We start from the raw sequence: 20,765 nt of genomic DNA, 5'->3' as shown, positions 1-20,765 counted from the left end.
CGCTCTCGCCCCGCCCCGCAGGCAGGCGGATGGCCGCGACGCTGCGCAGCGGCAGCCGCTTCCCCCTACTGCTGCTACCGGCGGCGGTGGTCCCGGTCCGCCGCGGCTCGCTGTGCACTGCCATGCAGCAGCCCGCCGCTGTGCCGGCGCGGCCCGGCGGCCCTGAGGACGGCGGCGGGGGGTGGCTGAGCGCGCTGCGCTTCGACAACCTGGCGCTGCGCTCGCTGCCGGTGGACGCCTCGGAGGACGGCGGGCCGCGGGCCGTGCCCGGCGCCTGCTTCTCCCGGGTGCGGCCCAGCCCGCTGCAGAACCCGCGGCTCGTGGCCATGTCGCTGCCGGCGCTGGCCCTGCTGGGGCTGGAGGCGCCGGCGGCCGAGCGGGAGGCGGCGGAGGCCGAGGCGGCGTTGTACTTCAGCGGCAACCGGCTGCTGGCGGGCTCGGAGCCGGCGGCGCATTGCTACTGCGGCCACCAGTTCGGCAGCTTCGCCGGGCAGCTGGGCGACGGCGCCGCCATGTACCTGGGCGAGGTGCTGGGCCCGCGGGGCGAGCGCTGGGAGATCCAGCTGAAGGGCGCCGGCCTCACCCCCTTCTCCCGGTAAGGCCCCGCGGGGCGGCCCGGCCCGGGGGGGGGAGCGTGGAGACACCCGCCCGGTGGGGCTGCGCCCTGCGGGGGGGTCTGGGGAGGGGGTTCCCTGGCCGCTAATTGCATTAGCGAGGTGCTTTTCCAGCCGGTTTTGTGCTGAGGGTCCTTCCCCATGGCAGAGGTCGTCTCCTAAAGCTCCTCCCTGCACCAAGTGCGATGCTTAAATGCCAAACAAGAAGGTGGCATTTTTTTCTTTGGAAAAATAAGACGCTAATTGCATCTGCTTCAGGTGGTACGTTACTTCAGTCCCTGGTTATTCTCCTCTGAGGTTTTCCTCCCCTTAGGAGGATGCAGACCGCGATGGAAGTGGGGACAGAGGCGTGCAGTAGCCGCCTGGCTGCTCGCTGCCATGTTGTCCCTATGGCCCACACAAATGGGATCTAAAATGCTGGTGTTTGGTTGGTTTGTGCCGCTGGTCCTGCTGCTGGCGGTGCCTGTCCTCCATCCTTCCTGGCTGTGGGAGGGAATGGCGGAAAAGGCCCCCAGAATGGCGTGCTGACCAACCCCTGTGAGGGATGGATATCTTCGTTAGTCAGTTTAGCCTCTACTGCTTTAAATCTCTCAGGTGATTTTTTTCCCGCTTGCATTTCCTATGTTTTCTGTTCCAGCAGTGCACAGGCTCAGTAACACAGTAGTTTCATACATGCGATGCTCTGAAGGCCGCCTTCAGGTCTGTGAAGGTTAAAGAAATCCCAGTGGCAGTCGCAGATGCAGTGGTCACATTGTGGGTCTGCCCTGGGCAGCTCTTCTGCTTGCCCATGGCTTCTGAAGTGCTGGGGCTGTAGGCTGAGAACAACCCATGCCTGCTCTGTTTACTTGATATCTATTAAATAAGCTAGTTTGCTATTTGCTGTCTGTTCAGTTTGGGGTTTTTAATGCAACTCCCATGCATGCTGTTATTTAACACACCATTTCTAGATTACTTACCCAGAAAGATCCAAAATAATATTATTTTTCGAGAGGCATAACAGTAGCTGTTTTAGTAAGAGGAGAACAGTGACTTATAATAAAATAGCTATACTTGTCCAAAACTTTTTTTTTTTAAAGACTATTGCATCAATAAAACCAACAGAGTTAATGATTAGAAGGGATATGTGTAACTGGAAGGTTTATTTTGATTTGTTATGTGTGGTCGTCATTGCAGGTGTGTTGTGTCCATCTAATTGAGCTGTAACAGAAGTTTGAAGGTCCGGCTCTTGTTCTTGGTTCTGCCTCTACTTTGTTGTGTGGCTGTGGACAGAGCACGTCACTTCTAGGCTTTTGTTTCCCCACTGCTAAGGGGGAGACAGGAGTTCCTGCCTTTATAGGTCTCTGTAAATGGTCTCTGTCTTCTCGTTGCAGACAAGCTGATGGTCGGAAAGTCCTGCGGTCGAGCATACGGGAGTTCCTGTGCAGCGAGGCTATGTTTCACCTTGGAATTCCAACAACGAGGGCTGGAACGTGTGTGACATCTGATTCAAAAGTCGTCCGTGACATATTTTATGATGGGAATCCAAAAAGTGAAAGGTGTACAGTTGTTCTGAGAATAGCTTCTACGTTTATAAGGTAGAAACCTATTTTGCTGGCTTTTTTTTTCTTTTTAAAAAAAGCACAGCAGTCTTCTAAAATACCATTTTAAGCATATTTCCATAACAGCACCATGTGGATGTTTCTTGTTCTGGAGGCTTGGAACTCTTTTGCCAGGCTGCAGGAAGCTGGTCTTCTTGCCCAGCGGATGGGATGAGCTGGTGTCTTTGCACACAGACAGATAACGCGAAGGATGCTAGCCTGGTAGAAAGAACAGCTAAGTTCTGCAGATCTCAGAAGAGATTTTTCATGTTTATGCCTGCGCAGAAAACATGCTTTTTTTGATGTTGGTAGTAGTGGTGGATTGTAGCTCTACCCTTAAGTCCAAAGCTATTCTAATATAGTACTATCAACGTTTGGGTGTACTTTCCCTGTCTGAGAAGTGTACGAGATTCCTGCTCTTACACAAAATATTATGAGTTTCAGGAAGTTGTGTTGCTTCTTGTAAGGTAACAGAACATTAGAGGAATGTTAGGCATAAGGCATATGTGTGTGACATGTATGTGTATATGTGTGTGCATGTATGTGTGTATGTGTGTGTGCCTGTGTGGAAGAGTCTGTCTTGCACACTTGCTGTACAGTCTAGTATTTTAAATTAGTCCAACTCCTGTATATTTACTCAGGCTAAGAATTCTTCTGTAAAAGTGGTTGTAAGAAACTTTAACAAACTGATCTTTGTACTGGCTGGGGTCTTGATGTGTCAGTTTATTTACACATGGATGTATGGGCTTCCTTGCCTTGAGTCACTGAGTCGCGCTAGGTTTGGTGTAGGAATCTCGCGGGTCTTTTCTGTCCATCAATTGAAGAACTGGTGTTAAGAGATGACGTGGTGTTATTGCAACAACAGTAAATGTTTTTCCTATGTGTAATATCAAATGAAGTTAATAGTATCAAATAATACTACAACATGTTCTTTATTATTTTAAAACAGATTTGGTTCTTTCGAAATTTTTAAACCTCCTGATGAATACACAGGACGCAAGGGTCCCAGTGTTAACCGAAATGATATTCGAATACAGATGCTCGATTATGTGATCAGCACTTTCTATCCAGAAATCCAGGAGGCTTATTCAGACAACAGTATTCAGAGGAACGCTGCTTTCTTCAAAGAGGTAAGAAAGATCAGGTTCTCTTCATAAATCCATAGCGGTCATCTTTAGGAACTTCACCATCGAGCACAGGTGACTGGAGTTGGTTAGTACCTTGTATCATCCGATTGCTCGAACTATTCTTTTCTTTGAAGAAAACGCTCTTAATAGAACTGCTTATCAATGAAAGCAGTGTTGATCAAACCAGTGAAAGTGGTTTAACCTTTTTAATAGTAAATCATGATTTCTCTGCTCTATGAGAGCTTCCCAAGACTCTCTCCATTGGCTGAGAGTGGCTTAGACTGCGAGGGGGAATTCTGGCCCCGACTGTCAGATGGTGAGTTGACGGTACTGAGACATGACTTGCAAGGCATTGTCTTGTAGAATACTGAGAATGTGGAGTCACTTCCTGTCTCTCATTTTCCAAATTACCAACAGGAATGTTGACTGCAAATCACTTTAACTTCAGGCTTTAGAATTGAAATGTTTAAAGGCAGTCAGGCACTGTGAGGGCTTGCCTGAGAAAGTTGCAAAACCTCCAGCTCTGGGAATGGTAAGATCAGGTGAGATAAATATGTCTTAGGTGTGGTGTGGTATCAGGTCATTCTGCAGTGGCCCAGAGGAGAGGCTGGGTGGTTTCTGAGAGACCCATTTGGAATCCTTTTTCAACTACTGTATAAATTTAGACCTTAATAATCATGGAGATCCATAATAAAAATCGGAACTATAACATGAGTAAATGTAGAATTACTGTATTTCTCTTTGAAGTAAAACAGCTGAATAAATTGGTATTTACATTTTATTGCCTGACTATACCTTTTGCCTTACTGTTGATACTGTGTTGCTATTCTTGACATCAAATTTCTATTACTATATTCCTTTGTCTCAGTGAGCAAAGAAAGAATTTGGGGTCAGGTAATAAGATGCTTCTCTTTGTGTTTTAGTGATTAGTATATAGTAATCCCACCCGTGCAGAAGGGATCCAGTTGGAAAATCCCGGAGAACTGTCAAAAAGGCTCCAGTTTGGGTCACCTGAAATTCAAACAATGTTACAACCCAAATGAGAATGTTAAAACTAGCCAGTAAACAGAATAATTAAAAAATACCACAGTCTACGTAAATGTATTTGTGGTGCTTTGAAATCTGAAACGATCTGGTAGGGACTGAGGGAATGGCTGTGACATGATGCACATTCCTAACAGACCAATAAGGGGTCGAAAGGCAGGCTTAACATCTGACATTCTTTAAATTGTATGGGGTTTGAATTTTTGTTGTGGGTTTTTTTGTGATTTTTTTTTATTTTTTGCTTTAACACAACTTTTGCGTACTTGCATGAGTTCTTCAGATGCAAGATGTGGTGTGTGTGGTCCACCACTGGCTGCTGGAGAGTTTAACTTTGCTGGACAGGCCTTTTGCGTTGAATGAATGGAGCCGATGACAAGGACTATGTCTCGTCACCCCCTCTGTGCCTACCCCACTCTGCACCTGATGGCATGTTTACTTCCTGATGTCAGGAAAGTCATGGGACTTGGGGATCTTTGCAGATGTGTGTGTGTGTGTCCAGTCCTGCCTCTTTCTGCCATTGGCTGCTTTTCCTGGCCCAGTTACTACTGGTTTCCTCTCCATCCTGGCATCCTTTCCTTATTGCCCCCATCTCCATTCTTTTGTTTGCCGTGCTTCTCCAGCCTGTGCCTGTCCCCACTCCATGCCTGTGCTAGCATTGCTTTTTCGTATTTTCTCTCCTCCTCAGTGGAGGTTTTCCATACCTGTCTCCATCTGAAAAGCACCCCGCTCCCTTACCTAGTTTTCCAAACATGTCCATCTTTTTGAATAGCAGGGAAGTGCTGTCAGCTCAACTCTTTAACGTGTTTTGTCTTTCTTTTTGCACTGTGGAAGAAATGGAGGAAAAAAGTACAAGTGATTGCGTTTGACAGCGCTGTCTAGAAAGCAAACAGCATCATCTGGACTTCTCAAATAATTTGTAGATGTTGTTTAAATTTAAATGAACGTGTCCTTGAGATAGTGCTTTTATTTATAAATACACCATACTTGTTTTCTAGTATGGCTAGCAGTAGGAAAATGCAATCAAAAAGAATAAAGGTCAAAGTGAGTGCAAAGCTGTCTCTTTCTAATCAGTATACCCATCTTTGAGTGGTGCCCAAGCTTTAATTTCTTTCAGGTGTTCCCATTAGTGGGCTTTATTTTTTACCAGAACACTGTCAGTGTGGAGTGTATTCATACAAAGACATCCAGCAGTCATGAATTGCCTTACCTCTGGCGTGCTTTCATCCCAACCCTGCTGGCCTGGACTTTTTTCCTTATTTTTAAGTTTTGCCATCTTGCTGGCACAGAGCCATCGTGCAGGGTGTGTCTCCCTTACTGGTTTATGGCATGTCGGTAATCGGTTTTGGACACATATAGCTACTTGGAGTGCCTTCTCCTCTGTTAACTAGCTCGGTTTTTAAACATTAATAAAGTGCACTTAGATTGCAGCTGGAGAGAATATTTGCTTTAAATGTATGTACAGATGGGAAGATGAGTGATTTTTAGCTCTGAAAATAGTTTGATTTAAAAGTTTTAGCTAATGACAACATAAAATTTTTATTTACAGCAATGCAGTAGAATATTTAGAAATACCCAGGTTTATTTAAAAGCCATGTTAGCTTCCAGAATTTTAGATTTCATAGGGCATATCTAGTTGCAGTTGCTAGGTGGGCTGATTTAATTAAATAACTAGAACTATTTTAAAATATTACACTATTTATTTGAGGAATGAGGCACATGCAGTGATTACAGTCAAGGATTCTACAACAATAACTCTCAGTTAAGCAACTGAAAAACTCTGGTGAAGCATGGATTCAGTGAAGAATTGCGTTTAAATAAAATTGTCATTCTTGGAATATTTTTACTTAACCTTGTAGCTTTTTTCCACTCTCAGCAAATTGAGGGAAGAGCTTATCAGTCTCCAGTACGTTTTGAAGCTGTCCAGTTGACTTGCAAGTCAAGCGTGGAAGGAAAGAAGAGGAAGGAAACAGAAATGGGAGAGTGGGAAACAGGGCAGTTACTAACAGGAGGAGGGAGGCAAGCTGTCCTTCAGATATGTGTGTGTATGGCATACTGCCAGAACCCGCTTCCACCGGAGCTGTAGAAAGATGGGTTCAGACTAGGAAATGCTTGAAATACATGAATGTACTGGATATACGTTGCATTCAAAAATAATAATAATAAAAAAAAATCTCTTTTAGATAACAAAACGGACAGCGAGATTGGTTGCTGAATGGCAGTGTGTTGGGTTTTGCCATGGCGTGCTGAATACAGATAACATGAGCATAGTTGGACTAACCATTGACTACGGCCCTTTCGGATTTATGGACAGGTCAGTGTGGCATAATTACTTGAAATGTTTGTGTGTATTTGCTAAATGGAACAATCCTGATGTTCACGATTGCTTTACTATTTTAACTCTAAGCAGATTTATGAATCCTCTTTATGGCAAAGTAGATTAACTTAGTTCTAGTTGTCCTGTAATTCTTCAACTTCTTAACTGGATTCACAACATCCCTAACTGTTAGGCTGTTCTTGTAGCCTGTGGAGTTTTCCGGTGTTTGGGAGTGTAGGAAAATATCTAATAAGGTGACTGTGGGAAAAGAATCAAGGAGGAGTGTTCCCTTTCAAATGTTTCAGTTTCCTAGAGGAGACTAATACTTCTCATGGTATTGGTGGGCAGATAACTAGAAGAATCTAACTATTTCTTCATTTGTAGATATGACCCTGAGCACATTTGCAATGGTTCTGATAATACAGGGCGCTATGCTTACAACAAGCAGCCGGAGATCTGCAAGTGGAACCTGGGGAAACTTGCTGAAGCCCTAGTTCCAGAGCTGCCCTTGGAAATAAGTGAACTTATCCTGGAAGAAGAATACGATGCAGAATTTGAGAAACATTATTTGCAGAAGATGAGGAAGAAACTAGGCTTAATCCAACTGGAATTAGAAGAAGATAGTAAGCTGGTGTCTGAACTCCTTGAAACCATGCATCTCACAGGTTGGTGAGGAACACAGCTGGTTGTTACGTAATAATAACCATCAGTATTTTATAGTTGAACTATAATGTGGTTTTTGTCTTGACCTTACAAGAAAACAGCCTTGTGCGAGTATATGGTCATCTGAGAAGAGCAAAAGACTGAAAAATAATTAACGTTCTTGTGAACTGTGGGCAGTTGTTGCCTTCTCCAGGGCTCCCCTGTCTCGCATTTGCAGCCTCCCTGAGGGAGCAGTTTATTTGCCTGTTCAGAGAGGCGAGACCTGTGTTGCTGTGGGGCAGGGAGGGGTTAGAAAGAAAATATGGGATCTATTTTCCTGCTGATTTATTAGTTTCATCACTCATAGAGTTTACTTTTTCAGGTGGAGACTTCACAAATATTTTCTACTTGCTGAGTTCGTTCTCAGTAGACTCTGATCCTTCAGAGTTGGAAGATTTCTTAGAAAAGCTTACGAGTCAGTGTGCTTCTGTGGAGGAACTGAAAGTTGCTTTCAAACCACAGATGGATCCAAGGTAATATTCTTTACTTAAACGCTTTTGACCTGTGCTTTTAATTTCATCATAACCGTAATGAACTCTGCATGCTGTGTAGTATTTGACTAAACCTGGAAATTTCACTGTTAAGAAGGTGCATCGTGACCTACAGCAGCGCAAATTCTTGTGCGTTTTGTGTCTGGTGAATGCTCAGCAGTGACTTTGCAGCAGTTGGCTCCTGGGCTGAGGTTGTCTGAGCTTTTGTTCGGTCCTTTTTTTTTTTTTTTCTTCACTGTCTTTGCTGACTAAGGCAATGAGAGTGCCAGTTAGCAAAGTGATATAGAAGTATTTTATAGAAGAAATGGATTTACCATGTTCTGCCAGTGTGCTGTCAGCAAATAATCACCATGTTCTGGGCTAAGTATAAACTAAGCACACACTTCAGGCTCTGAAAACTGTGTGGTGCCATCCACGTCCCATTTGATGGCTGCTGTTCTGCAGCCCAGCTGCTCTGAGCATGGAAAAAGAGTAAGTTTTGTTCAGCTGCTGCTTATAACAGTGATCGCAGCAGTTTTTCACTTTTTGGAGCAGTGGAAAACAGGAAATGTGTCACCCATGAATTTGTGGGATTTGTGGGGGTTTTGGTGGGTTTTTTTTTTTCTATCATCTTCCCAGATGGGGATGGGGAATAAAGTTGGGGGTGTTTTGGGTGGGGCCACCCCCTGTTTAGTAAGTATTCCATGAAGCTAATGAACCTAACAAATTTTTCAGCGTTTTCTATGTGGTGATACCGCAGTTAATTTGTGAAAAGCAGGGACTTGAGAAGATGAACTGGTGTGAAACTCGTCCATACAAGTTTGGTGTTATGCCAGCATGGCTGGCTGTAGTCGTGTATCATTTTGGAGATACTACTGATTATTGAAGTTTTAGTGATGATACACTAAAATGAAAGGGAACTGAATTAAGGTGGTGGATGCTGCTTACTTAATTGTGTTCCAGGTTTCAGCTACTTTGAAACTGTAAACAGATATAATGCAGTATGAAGACAGCTCATGTGACAGATGAGGCAATATTTTTTTTAAGATTACATTCAGGCTTAGAGGAATGTGAAAAGTAGCTATAAATCATCATTATATGGATGTAAAGCTTTGGAGCGGCGTAGTACTCTCTTAAAGCGAGTACATAACTGATTTTTATCGCAGCACTTGGATGTCACAGAGCTGGGCATGTCAGATGTGTAAATCAGATTTGGATAGTACTTTATATAAACTCAAAAATCAAAGCACCTAGCTTATCTCTGCTTATTAAAAGTAGGAAAATATAACCTGATATAATGAGTTATCTGTTTTGAGGCCAGGCAATAATGTTTCTTTTTTTCTTTGTTCATAAACGCATTCATAGAAGGAAATAAAAATATTTAGTGTGTTTTGATAAGCTCCAACTTACACTTTTTGGTTTTTCATTTTATCTTTCGCTGTAGTGCAGTTATTATTCCAGGAAAAATAAAAGTGGGCTAGCACGGTATCAAAAATGAGGTGAAGCTGTTGTACAACACCCGCTAACACTGTTAAATGTAAAAAAAGATACAATCCTAGTCAAAGTTGCGGCAAAATAGCCTGGATATTGTTAGAAATTTGCTACTACAAAGCAGTTCTCATTCTGTGATTCAGACTGGCTAAATAAAAAAAAAAAATAAACTGTTGTCTCATACGACTTAAATGAGGTATCTTGCCCCATTTGATTTGGGTTTTTCATAGTAGTGGTAACATTAGTAGGTGTTAGATCCTTATTCTGCATGGTGTTACACTATTAATGTTAGGAAAAAAAAAAATTTAAAAATCAACCCTGTGGATTCTATATTATCCTGGTACGTAAGTAAGATCCAATTACTGATTTCAAATTCCTTTCAAAGTTCCAAAGGTGTTTTGATGGGAATTGCAGATCTAAACCCACTGGTAATTCTGAGAATCTACTGTCTGCACTTCATGTACCACCAGAATGTGAATTGAACACACTGAAGAAGGGGGAAGGAACAGTAAAAGTAGTACATTTTATTATAAATTTGTTCTATTAATTATAAAGTACTGTTATTTAACCTCTCTAGTGAAGTCATAGCTTACTGTGAATGTTTTCATATTTACTTTATGGTTGCAAAAAGATGGTTCTTGACAGGCAGCTCAACTTTAATGTGTAATGTGTTTGTTTCTCTTGTTCCCAGACAACTGTCAATGATGCTAATGTTGGCTCAGTCTAATCCTCAGCTGTTTGCATTATTTGGAACAAAAGCTAATATAAATAAAGAATTAGAACGCATTGAACAATTCTCTAAACTGCAGCAGCTAACAGCAGCTGACTTACTCAGCAGAAATAAAAGACACTGGAAAGAATGGCTGGAGAAATACAGGTATTCTTCCCCATATTCAGAGCAGTATATTTGTTCTGCCGTTTTATTTGAGAACGGTGTGCCTGTCTCACGAAAGACACCCTGTCTCAAAGGATGTAGGTTGGGCGGGATGTCTGGGGCACACAAATCAGGATATTAACTACTCCAAGATCAGCATCTCTGTTGCTGGGCAAATTCAAGGGCATCTGTGTATTTTAGTTTACTGGATTTTGGGGAGGGGCGAGGACATAGAAACCACGTAGGATCAAATCTGTTATTAAAAGTACTTCAAGAATGGTAATCTTGATTCTAGCAGAGACTAATTTAATTTGTGAGCTTTTAAGTGCTCAGTAATTACAATTGACTGACCTTGAAGCATTTCATCCATTTTAGGGTTTTTTTTCTGAAAGAAAAATCTCTGTATTAATATAGAAAGCAGGTTAATCAAAGCGTAACTGTAAAAGAAATCATGGCCAGGAAAAAAAATGTCCGGACTATTTTAATAGATGTAATTTAAAAGCCTAAAATCTTAGTGTTAGCAGCAGACTTTTTTTAGTAAAGACAAACCCGTAGTAGATCGTTAGTTGTTTCTGCCGTGTGGATTAGATCAGGACTCCTTTCCTCACCTGGTTGCCTGTGGTCTTGTTCTCCAGCGGGATTGAGGGGTTTAGCAAGCATTCCTGCTAATGGGTGGATCAAACTGCCTCAGCTCTATTGTATCCCTTTGCTTTTATCAGAATGTCAAAAGCTTTAACCAGTAAACAAGTGTAGAAATACTTAAGCCAAGTTCTGAATGTGGTGATTTTTGCAGAGCAGTGTAGAACAGACCATGCACCAGTGTGTGGGAGCATCTTAATCGGACTTTTCAGTCAATATACAAGGTGTGTCGCTTCCTCAAGCCTTGTCAGGACCTGCTGATGGTCTGTAACGCTGCTTTTAAATAGGGTGGTGTTTTGTAATCTGTTGTTGTGCTGGATTTTATAAACTGAGAGGATTGGAGATGATGTAGTATTTATTAAGAACTGCAAACTGAGAATCTCAAGGCAAGGAAACGAGTCAACTTTTACATGTGATTCTTGAACCAAACCAGTTGCTTTCACTTGCTTGATTTCAGAGTCCGTTTGCAAAAAGAAACAGAAAATGTTAGTGACGCTGATGCCTGGAATACTGATCGTGTGAAGGTCATGAATTCAAACAATCCAAAATATATCTTGAGGAATTATATTGCCCAGAATGCCATAGAAGCAGCTGAAAATGGGGATTTCTCAGAGGTATGCTGTTACTACTTGCCATCTCTCTGGGTTTGTGTGGATGTGCTGCTGTTGATGACTGACGTTGTGCTAGGAGAGATTCATCCTGCCACCGCAGGCAATTGAGGGATTGGGAATTTACTGTCCTGAAGGTCTGCATTATTTTTGAGGGAGCTGAGGTTTTAATGACTGCAGAACAAAGAATGGAATTAAAAATCTGAATTGGAACTCCACCAGCTCTTGTAGGCTGGTCCCAGGACAAGACACTTACCCTTGCTTTTACTGTCTTCTCCAAGGTGTTTACCTTGGGAGGCAGTTGGGGATTAATTTGGACTTGTTCATTGCCGTGCTGTGTGTTCTCTTCTAAAACTTATGGTTTTCACCTGTGGCATTCAGCATGTGAATTGTTACACGCAGAACATGGGAAAACTAGGGGTTTTTTTTGAGAAATTACATAAGAACTTGTGTTTGAGACTTGCCTTTTATGTTATTTGAGCTTGGTTTCCATACAGATGCAAACTCAGCCAGTTAGGACTTTACAGTTTTCAGCCTATTTGATACGCATATTGTTCATATATTTCGTATTTGGATTGTCTGGAGTTTCTGTATTAAATACAATATACTCAGTCATTATAAATACAGCATATTCAATCATTATTTGGTGTGAGGTTCTTCTCTACATCATTTTACCTTTACTTTCTAAATTCTCATAGCCATGCTGTTTTCTTTCTAGGTAAGAAATGTACTAAAACTCTTGGAGAATCCATTCCAAGAAGCAGAAGGCTTCAGGGAGGTAAAGGAAGATGCAGAAGAGGAGGGAGCAACTGCTACAGCAGCTGCTTGTGCTCAGGAGACCCAGAGCAGACTACCATACTGCAGCAAACCTCCGCTGTGGGCTTCGGAGCTCTGTGTTACATGATCTTCATAACTGCCTTGTTTTATTTTTTGCTGTGAACTGAAGACTGTTGCTCCTTCAGCAGCGAAGAATTCAGCAAGGCAAACATCAAAGTGCTATTAAGTTATTGAAACAACCCTACATTTGGATGCATCTGCAACAGTCTTCAGCTGTGCTTAATTTGAAGCAATTGTGGATCATTGCAACAAACCAATGACAATCAGCACATCAGTAATTTAAATGTTTTGAGACTGAAAGTCTTTATTCATATTGCATTGCAAGCAGAGAGCAATATTTTATGTTGAGGCAGGCTGAATTCAAACATCCAAATGGAATTGTTACGTGAAGACAAAAATAGCAAGTCAGGAAACTGATCTGTTTTTGTCTGATGTCTTAACTAATAGTACTTCTGACATTTATTTACTGCTTTCTCTATGCAGGGACTTCTAGTCCTCTTTAATGGAGGAATAGATTCAGCGTTGCTTGTTTTAAGCTGTTTCATTTAATTAAGTCGTTCATTTCTTGTGAACCTCCAGATTAATATTTGTCTATTTTTAGAGAATTTGTGCAGGCCAGGGTTTGGGGGGAGCAATTGAATATGGTGTTGTTTTTGTTTGTTGGGGTTTTTTTTTTTAAATACAATAAGAGCAGAATTAAGGGATACTATAATATTTGCACTTGAAAATCATGGTGGTAAAGTTTCTTCAGGTTCAGTATGTTTGCATACAACACATGTAAATATTTACTAAAATCATGGGTGCAGTTTGCAAGCCAGTTGACTCGGGCAAGGTCAGTTTGCCAAATTAGTGTGAACCTTAAACTACCCCAGTGCTCCAGTCCAGGTTCGCTGGCTGTTTGTTTGTGTACTCTTAAGAGTCTCCTTGTGGGAGAAGCGTGGGGTACCTGTTTGTTCTCCCACCACACTGGTCGGTGGGAGTCTGCCATTCCCACTCTGGTCTTGTACCACTTTGTTGGCTTCCGTGGTCTCTGGAAATCTTTACGCTGAAAGCTGCTGTTCAGGAACGTGCTATTTGAGCTTGTGTAAAAGACAGAGGATACGAGAGGAGGATGGAAGCTGACTTGCTTGCAAGTTACTCATTGATAGTGTTTCAGTTGAGGTTTCAGGGGAAAGTTTTTTGCCATTATTGTCACGGCAGAAAAAAAAAAGTTGTTCTGTAGTTAGCTATTACTTTGCTTTCTGAACTTCTTTCTTAAGGACTCTATTACTGGTTCAGAAACCTGAAATGTTGGGAAAAGTTTGGTTTAATGCAAAGGTTTCTTTTTTCCAAAGAGACCACCGTCTTACACTGTGAGTTTAAGTGTACTCTAGTAAATTCTTCCTCCAGACCTCTGCAAGCTTGGTTAGCTCAGGTTGAATTGTGCTCTTTTAAGTCTTCCTCAAAATACGAGCTATCAAAAAACAGGGAGAACAGTTGGGCTACTGCTTATCCATCCGTACTGATAATCAATCTGTTCTCCTTGCTGCCGCAGCGAATACGTGATGCTTTGAATGTAAACATTCATTCTGTCTTGCCTTCAACCTGGAGAAACTGATTCAACAAGAAGATGAACTGTGTGCTGATTTTGTTTCTCAACTTGTACCTTTTTCATTTTGGGAGGCAGAGGGGAACAGTGTTTTGGAGGAGCTCTGCCCAAGCTTTTGTCTTAGCAGAATGGTCTAAAAAGTAAGGATTTTACACCATACCTAAGGGATCGAGTCTTTTTAACAGCATTCTGATATTAATTTTGGGGGGTTGAGTAGATCTCTATTCATAATGGTATGGAGAAGGAACATAGGAGAACTTGATTTAACTGCCAAATTAGTTTGCTTATAAAGATACAAATTATTTTGCACCTGTAACGCCAAGCCACTTTCCATCATTTACCAGCAGTCCTGGCAAACAGGGGAGGTCCCAGTTGACTGGAGACTAGCAAACATGATGCTCATCCACAAGAAGGGCCGGAAGGATGATCCAGGGAACTACAGGCCTGTCAGTCTGAGCTCAGCGCCTGGGAAGGTCATGGAACAGATCATCCTGAGTGCTGTTGTGCGGCACGTGAAGCACAACCAGGCGATCAGGCCCAGTCAGCATGGGCTCATGAAACGCAGGTCCTGCTTGACAAACCCGATCCCCTTTGATGACAAAGTGCCCCACTTGGTGGATGAGGGAAAGGCTGTGGATGTTGTTTATCTGGACTTTAGTGAAGCCTTGGACACCATTTCCCACTGCATGCTCCTGGAGAAATTGTCTGCCCATGGCTTGGATGATCATACGCTTCACTGGGTGAAAAACTGGCTGGAGGGCCAGGCTCAGAGGGTGGTAGTGAATGGAGTTAAATCCACTTGGCGGCCGGTCACAAGTGGTGTTCTCCAGGGCTCAGTATTGGGGCCAGTTCTAACATCTTTATCAACCATCTAGACACGGGGAATGAGTGCACCCTCAGTAAGTTTGCAGACAATGCCAAATTCTGTGGGAGTGTTGACCTGCTTGAGGGTAGGAAGGCTCTACAGAGGGATTTGGACAGGCTGGATCGATGGGCTGAGGCCAATGGTATGAGATTCAACAAAGCCAAGTGCTGGGTCTTGCGCTTGGGTCCAACAACCCCATGCAGCATTGCAAGCTTGGGGAAGGGTGGCTGGAGAGCTGCCCAGCAGAAAAGGACCTGGGGGTGTTGGTTGACAGCTGGCTGAATATAAGCCGGTAGTGTGCCCAGGTGGCCAAGAAGGCCAACAGCATCCTGGCCTGTATCAGGAATAGTGTGGCCAGCAGGACTAGGGAAGTGATCATCCCCCTGTACTTGGCACTGGTGAGACCCCACCTCAAGTACTGTGTCCATTTTTGGGCCCCTTGCCACAAGAAAGACTCTGAGGTGCTGGAGCGCATCCAGAGAAGGGTAACAAAGCTGGTGAAGGGTCTGGAGAACAAGTGTTATGAGGAGCAGCTGAGGGAACTGGGGTTGTTTAGCCTGGAGGAAAGGAGGCTGAGGGGAGACCTTATTGCTCTCTACAACCACCTGAAACGAGGTTGTAGCAAGGTGGGGGTCAGTCTCTTCTCCCATGTAACAGGCGACAGGACAAGAGGAAACAGCCTCAGCTTGCACCAGGGGAGGTTCAGACTGGATATTAGGAAAAATTTCTACATTGAAAGGGTTGTCAAACATTGGAACAGGCTGCCCAGGGAAGTGGTGGAATCGTCATGCCCAGAGGTATGTAAAAAACAAGTAGGCGTAGTGCTTAGCGACATGGTTTAGTGATGGTTTTGGCGTGTTAGGTTGATGGTTGAACTCAATGATCTTAAAGGTCCCTTCCAACCTAGACGATTCTATGATTCTGTAATGCCAGAATCATGGAGAGAGAGAGATGCTTTGAAGTAATTTGGTAGTAGTTTTATCCTTTGAAAGGGAAATTGAATGTAACAGTGAGGAATGAAAATGTGATGTCATTTCCTGCTAAATATGTTCTTTGCTTACATATAAATCAAGTGCAAGAGGTCTAGAACGCTTGAAATGATGAATGCAGACCCTTGGTGTGCCGCTCAGTGAAGTTATATTTGTAATAGATGCAGTATATGCACCAGCTGGTAGAAATACTGAGAGGGTATTCGCATGGTCTAACTGCGCTGACATTCAACTGCCCGGTTTCTCAGTGCATGCGGTGACATCGATGCTTTGTATTTGAAAAAGTGTGATGATCAGAAGCCAAGTGGAACACTGGTGCTCTTCTAGCACCCTTTTTCAAAGGCAGATAGCAGTTTCAGCTCTGATGATAGTGAGTTTCTTCTTTCTGGAGCAGTCTGGAAGCAGGAGGTTGCTCAGGACAATTCAACCACATTTTGTCCGGGTAAGAACTTTATCTATTAGCTCAGCTCTTTAGAGGGAAGGGAATACAGCTTACAACATTTGGGAGTCTCAATACTTGAACCATAAATTGCTGCTTGATTTTTAAAGCTTGTATTTGCAATACGTAAACCCGAAAATAACATTGGTCAAATATTCTGCTTGTATAAAAGCCACAGACTTGTGCTGAAAATGAATTGGTGACTCTTCACATCAACAGCTTTCTGTGGAAATACTTGATTAGGCGTAGTCTGTGGCTACACAGCCTGAGCTACCCTTGCATAAAAGCAAGGGTATTACAAAACTGAAATGAGAAGCTCTTGGAGACGTGTCTCTGGGTGGTCGTGGGACTGCTGTCACAACTTCGTAAGATCTCACTGTAACTCTGCTTCATCAGCTTGCAAATCAACAATTGGCGAATGTTTTATCGTCACCTCTCGCTTTGGAATGTTTTGTGTTGGGTTGTTTGGTTGTTTTCCAAACAAGTGCTACGGCTTTCTTTGATTCTTTTATTAAAAAAAATAAAAATGCAATTTTAATATTTTTGGTCATGCCTATTTCCTGAAAGAGTTTTGCTGTTAACCGTACTGCTCAGCACACTTTATTTCTTTCGACGTATTTACTCTGTATTACGGTCAGATGCCCAGGTTGTATTACAGAAGCCTTACTAAGTATTTTGGCGGTGTTTCCTGAGGAGTGAATTATCCCAGGTGCAGTCTCCTGCCTCGCCAGGGATTTCAGTCGTATTCTTGGAGCAAGGTAAGGACCCTCACCTTTTTCAGAGGGAAACCTCTCTCGTAATTACTTATATGCTTGACCTGTATGCTGACACTTCTTTAATTCCAGTGATGTAGGGTCCAGAGGCTCGGGAAGCACTTCTTTGGTGAGGATTACTCTCCATCTCCTCCACAGCTCGTTACAGGCAGGGCCGAGGCGTTTATGTAGTCCCACACTTGGCTTTAAATGAAAGCCATTTCTTCGTTAACATTTCATCAGTTATTTTAACAGATTACTTGGGTTGTTTATGGCTTCCTTGAGCAAGGTTTATGACTTTTCCTTGGATTTGGGATGAGAACGGTGTTGGTAGCACACTGGTGGTTTTGGTTGTTGCTGGGCAGTCAGGGCATTTTCTGTTCCTCACAGCGCCCTGCCAGCGAGGGCTGGGAGGGCACAAAAAGCTGGGAGGAGACACAGCCGGGACAGCTGAGCCCAAGTGACCAAAGGGATATTCCGTGCCACGTGATGTCATGCCCAGTGTATAAAGCTGGGGGAAGAAGAAGAAAAGGTGGACATTCAGAGTGATGGTGTTTGTCTTCCCAAGTAACTGTTACATGTGATGGAGCCCCGCTGTCCTGGGGATGGCTGAACACCGGCCTGCTCATGGGAACAGTGAATGAATTCCTTGTTTTGCTTTGCTTGTGTGCAAAGCTCTTGCTTTACATTTAAACTCGTAAAAGTAGCAGAGGGCTGAGGCAACTCCCCGGGTCCACTGAAAGACCTAACTCAAGCTGCAGTTACCCTGAATTCACGTTGTCAGATCCACGCTTCACATGTTTGAGCGTGTGGCTCCACACAGCACCCTTCACTAGATGACACACCACCGCGTGCTCAGTCTGCTCAGTTACGCCAGGTCATGTTCAAGCAGCCACAAGGCCTTTTTTAACAGCCCCTTGAGCTCCGTCACGCAGGCAGGTGGGAGCGGGGCAGCGTTCCCTCTGACCGGAGCGCGTGTGAGCCGGGCAGAGGCAGTAACCTGCACTCGCCCCCCCAGAGCCAGGCGCTGCGTGAGGCTAATGGCTGTAAACCCGACAGGGGGGTTCACAACGCAGTCGGATCTGCTGTAAGATCCCACAGTTGAGGCTCTATTCTAAATAATACAGCCCATACTTATGCTACATCTTTTTGTTGGCTTTACGCTTCAGGCATTTACAGTGGGAGATTGGCTGTTTGTGCAGTGGCAGTTCTCAGTTGCTCTCAACTGCGTAAATATGTTGCATTTGTGCTCCCCTCTCTTTTAGCACCTCTCTTCTCCCCCAGCCCTGGAGCAGCCCCACAGCTGATGGATGCAGCTGCCCTGGCATGTGGGACGTGGCATAGAAATCAAAGGACACGAGGGGTAGTGATAAACTTCCAAACTGCTATGAATATAGACTGCCTTTTTTTCCCCCATCCATAATAAATAACCAATCATTCAGTTTTGACAGTAACTGCCTAATTAACAGTGGAGCAGAAACCCAAGGGGGAAAAAAAAAGTCACGCTTATTTGTCTCCATAGCCAAGGCATGCCAAAAATCTGAAGGTCTGTACTGTTCCTTCTCTTCCCTGCTGCTGCTTTGGCTGGGCAAGGACAGAGCCGCAGCACTGCAGAGCTCCTGCTAAGCCTGCGCGTTCAGCAGGTAAACCCAGAGGTGGGACTGAATGATACTTTGCGCAAGTATAAGCAGAAACAGTTTTAGTAGGCTAAGCTGCCCTACGAAGGTTATTTCATGTGCTTTCTATTCTGGACTTGATTTAAGACAGGAGAAATGGGCATTTAATAATACAGTAGAGCAACAGTTTAAATTGATCCTGAAATAGCATATGCTTCCGTTTTCCTTTTTTTAAAAAAGTTTTACAAAGAAAGATAAATTATGTTACTATTTTTCAGGTGGAGAACCTGAAGCACTGGTAGATTAAGTGATGTTGCTGATGATGGAGAAGCTGTGCTGGCTCCCAGGCCCGGATGGTGTCTGAGCAGGTTTTCCATCCCCGAGCAGCCCCCTGTGGTGGTGTGAGCTGGGCGCAGGAATGGAAAGGACCCTGGGCTGATGTGGTGGGCAGCGGTGGAGCTCAGTCGTAGGCTCAGTCGTAGGCAGCTTTTTACCTCCTCGGCCGCGGTGGGCCAAGCAGCTGCGCAGGGAGGGAGGCTGGCTGCGTGGGTACTTCCATCTGGCCCTCTGCCTTTCCCTGGTGGCTGTCGGCCAGGAAACCTTGTATCTGAAATGCTTTTTTTGTCCATTAATCAATTCAGCACCAGGACTGGCATTGTAACACTCCAGTTAACTGGCTTCTCCCCTCTGTTCTCTCTTGCTACAACCCCCCAAAAAAGGTGCTCTATCCACCCTTTAACTCTTTCCCAGAAGCGGAGATAGCAGATCCCCTCATTAATAACTACGGAGCCAGGGCAAAAGGACGTCAAGGAGGGAATGCCCTTCAGCTGCCTCTGACACTGGGAGCTGAGCTGGCTGAGGGGCCTTCAGCCTTTAATTTGGAGTTACCAGTGCCAGAGTGTGGATCAAAATACTGCACTCCAAAGTTTTATTGTGCATAAAAGCAGGGAGCTACTGCAACCATTTCTATACTGAAGTGCTCATGTAACACCACAAAGTTGGAAGTTAGTTTTTTCTAGCTTGAGGTCATTCTTGGTATTTCCTAACTGGCCTTTCTAAACAAGCAGTATTTTCCAAAGCAAAATTAATTTAACTTTGTGCAGTGTCTGGCTGGACAGGATGGAGTTAACTTTCTTCATAGCAGCCTGTACGGGGCTGTGTTTTGGATGTGCAGCTAATCCAGGGCTGATAAGACAGCAGTGTGTTGGCTACTGCTGAACAGCATCAAGGCCGTCTCTGCCTCTCCCTCTGCCCCTGCCCAGGGGTAGGTGAGAAGCTGGGAGGGGGCACAGATAACCCGAACTGGCCGAAGGGCTATTCTGTGCCCTGTAACGTCATGCTCAGCAATAAAAATGGGAGGGGGGGGAAGAAGTTTTCTTCATTTCCATACTTTGCTCTCATTTTTTTCTAAAGGCTTTTGTCTGTAAGGAAGCAGTTCATCACTGCAAGCCTGCACCTAAACTCTGACCTCTGCTGTTACATTTTTCACAAGTTGCATCAAAAAGGATCAATTTGGTAAAATGATCAGTGTTACAGAGCTGGGCGTGAGGACAGGGAGTGTGAGACAAACAAATCCAAACAGCAGCGTTTGAGCTGAATCAAAAGGATCACAGAACAACTGAGGCTGGAACGGATCTCTGGAGATATCTAATTTTAAACCACCACCCCCCAAATTACTATCTTTATAAATGTTTGAAACAGAGATGTATGAATGTGGCAAAAATACAGGGGGATTAAGAAAAAATAAAGTACTTCCAATTAATTTTAAGAGAAACTACTTGTTTAACAGCAGTTTAGTGTATCTCTCACCACCACGAGGGATGAAGTACGCGCCAACCAACTGTAGCAATGCAGGCTAGTTTTATCACGCCGTACCAGGGAATCTTGCGTTAATATGCAGTGGGATGATGCAGAGCGCTACTCACAGCCTGCATTTGAGAAGTCTCTGATTTGTAGCTGTTGCTAATCTTGCTAGCCTTTTCCTTCATCAGATAGGACTCCTTTAGAAGTCAACAGGCAGAGGGCTGCTCCTCTTGTGTAACAGTGCCAGGAATTTAATTCAGGTGCTCTGAATCACATTTTCTCTCTTCCCTCTTTCTACTCTCTCTTCGCTGCCTACATCAAGGGCCAGCTAAGGCACCTGAGGCATTTCGGAGTGCTGACTGCAGGCAGGCGGTGTGGACCTCCTCAGGAGTTACACTGAGTTCATGGGAAAGCTA

At 43.9% G+C, this 20,765-nt stretch overlaps 1 protein-coding gene across 1 annotated transcript; it reads left to right on the top strand.

Annotated features, from left to right (window-relative positions):
• Positions 1-10: 10 nt before the first annotated feature.
• On the top strand, positions 11-16,716 carry SELENOO (selenoprotein O). Its single transcript, XM_054211597.1, has 9 exons — positions 11-595; positions 1,985-2,188; positions 3,141-3,321; positions 6,543-6,673; positions 7,061-7,341; positions 7,701-7,851; positions 10,031-10,216; positions 11,310-11,466; positions 12,179-16,716. Exons 1-9 carry the CDS (start codon positions 30-32, stop codon positions 12,371-12,373), a joined length of 2,052 nt encoding a protein of 683 aa, XP_054067572.1. The 5' UTR covers positions 11-29; the 3' UTR covers positions 12,374-16,716.
• The last annotated feature ends 4,049 nt before the right edge of the window (positions 16,717-20,765 follow it).

This window comes from Rissa tridactyla, chromosome 1, assembly GCF_028500815.1.
Source record: "Rissa tridactyla isolate bRisTri1 chromosome 1, bRisTri1.patW.cur.20221130, whole genome shotgun sequence".
Classification (NCBI taxonomy): domain Eukaryota; kingdom Metazoa; phylum Chordata; class Aves; order Charadriiformes; family Laridae; genus Rissa; species Rissa tridactyla.
Note: the sequence above shows the minus strand (reverse complement) of the source record. Positions and strands in the feature narration are given on the sequence as shown.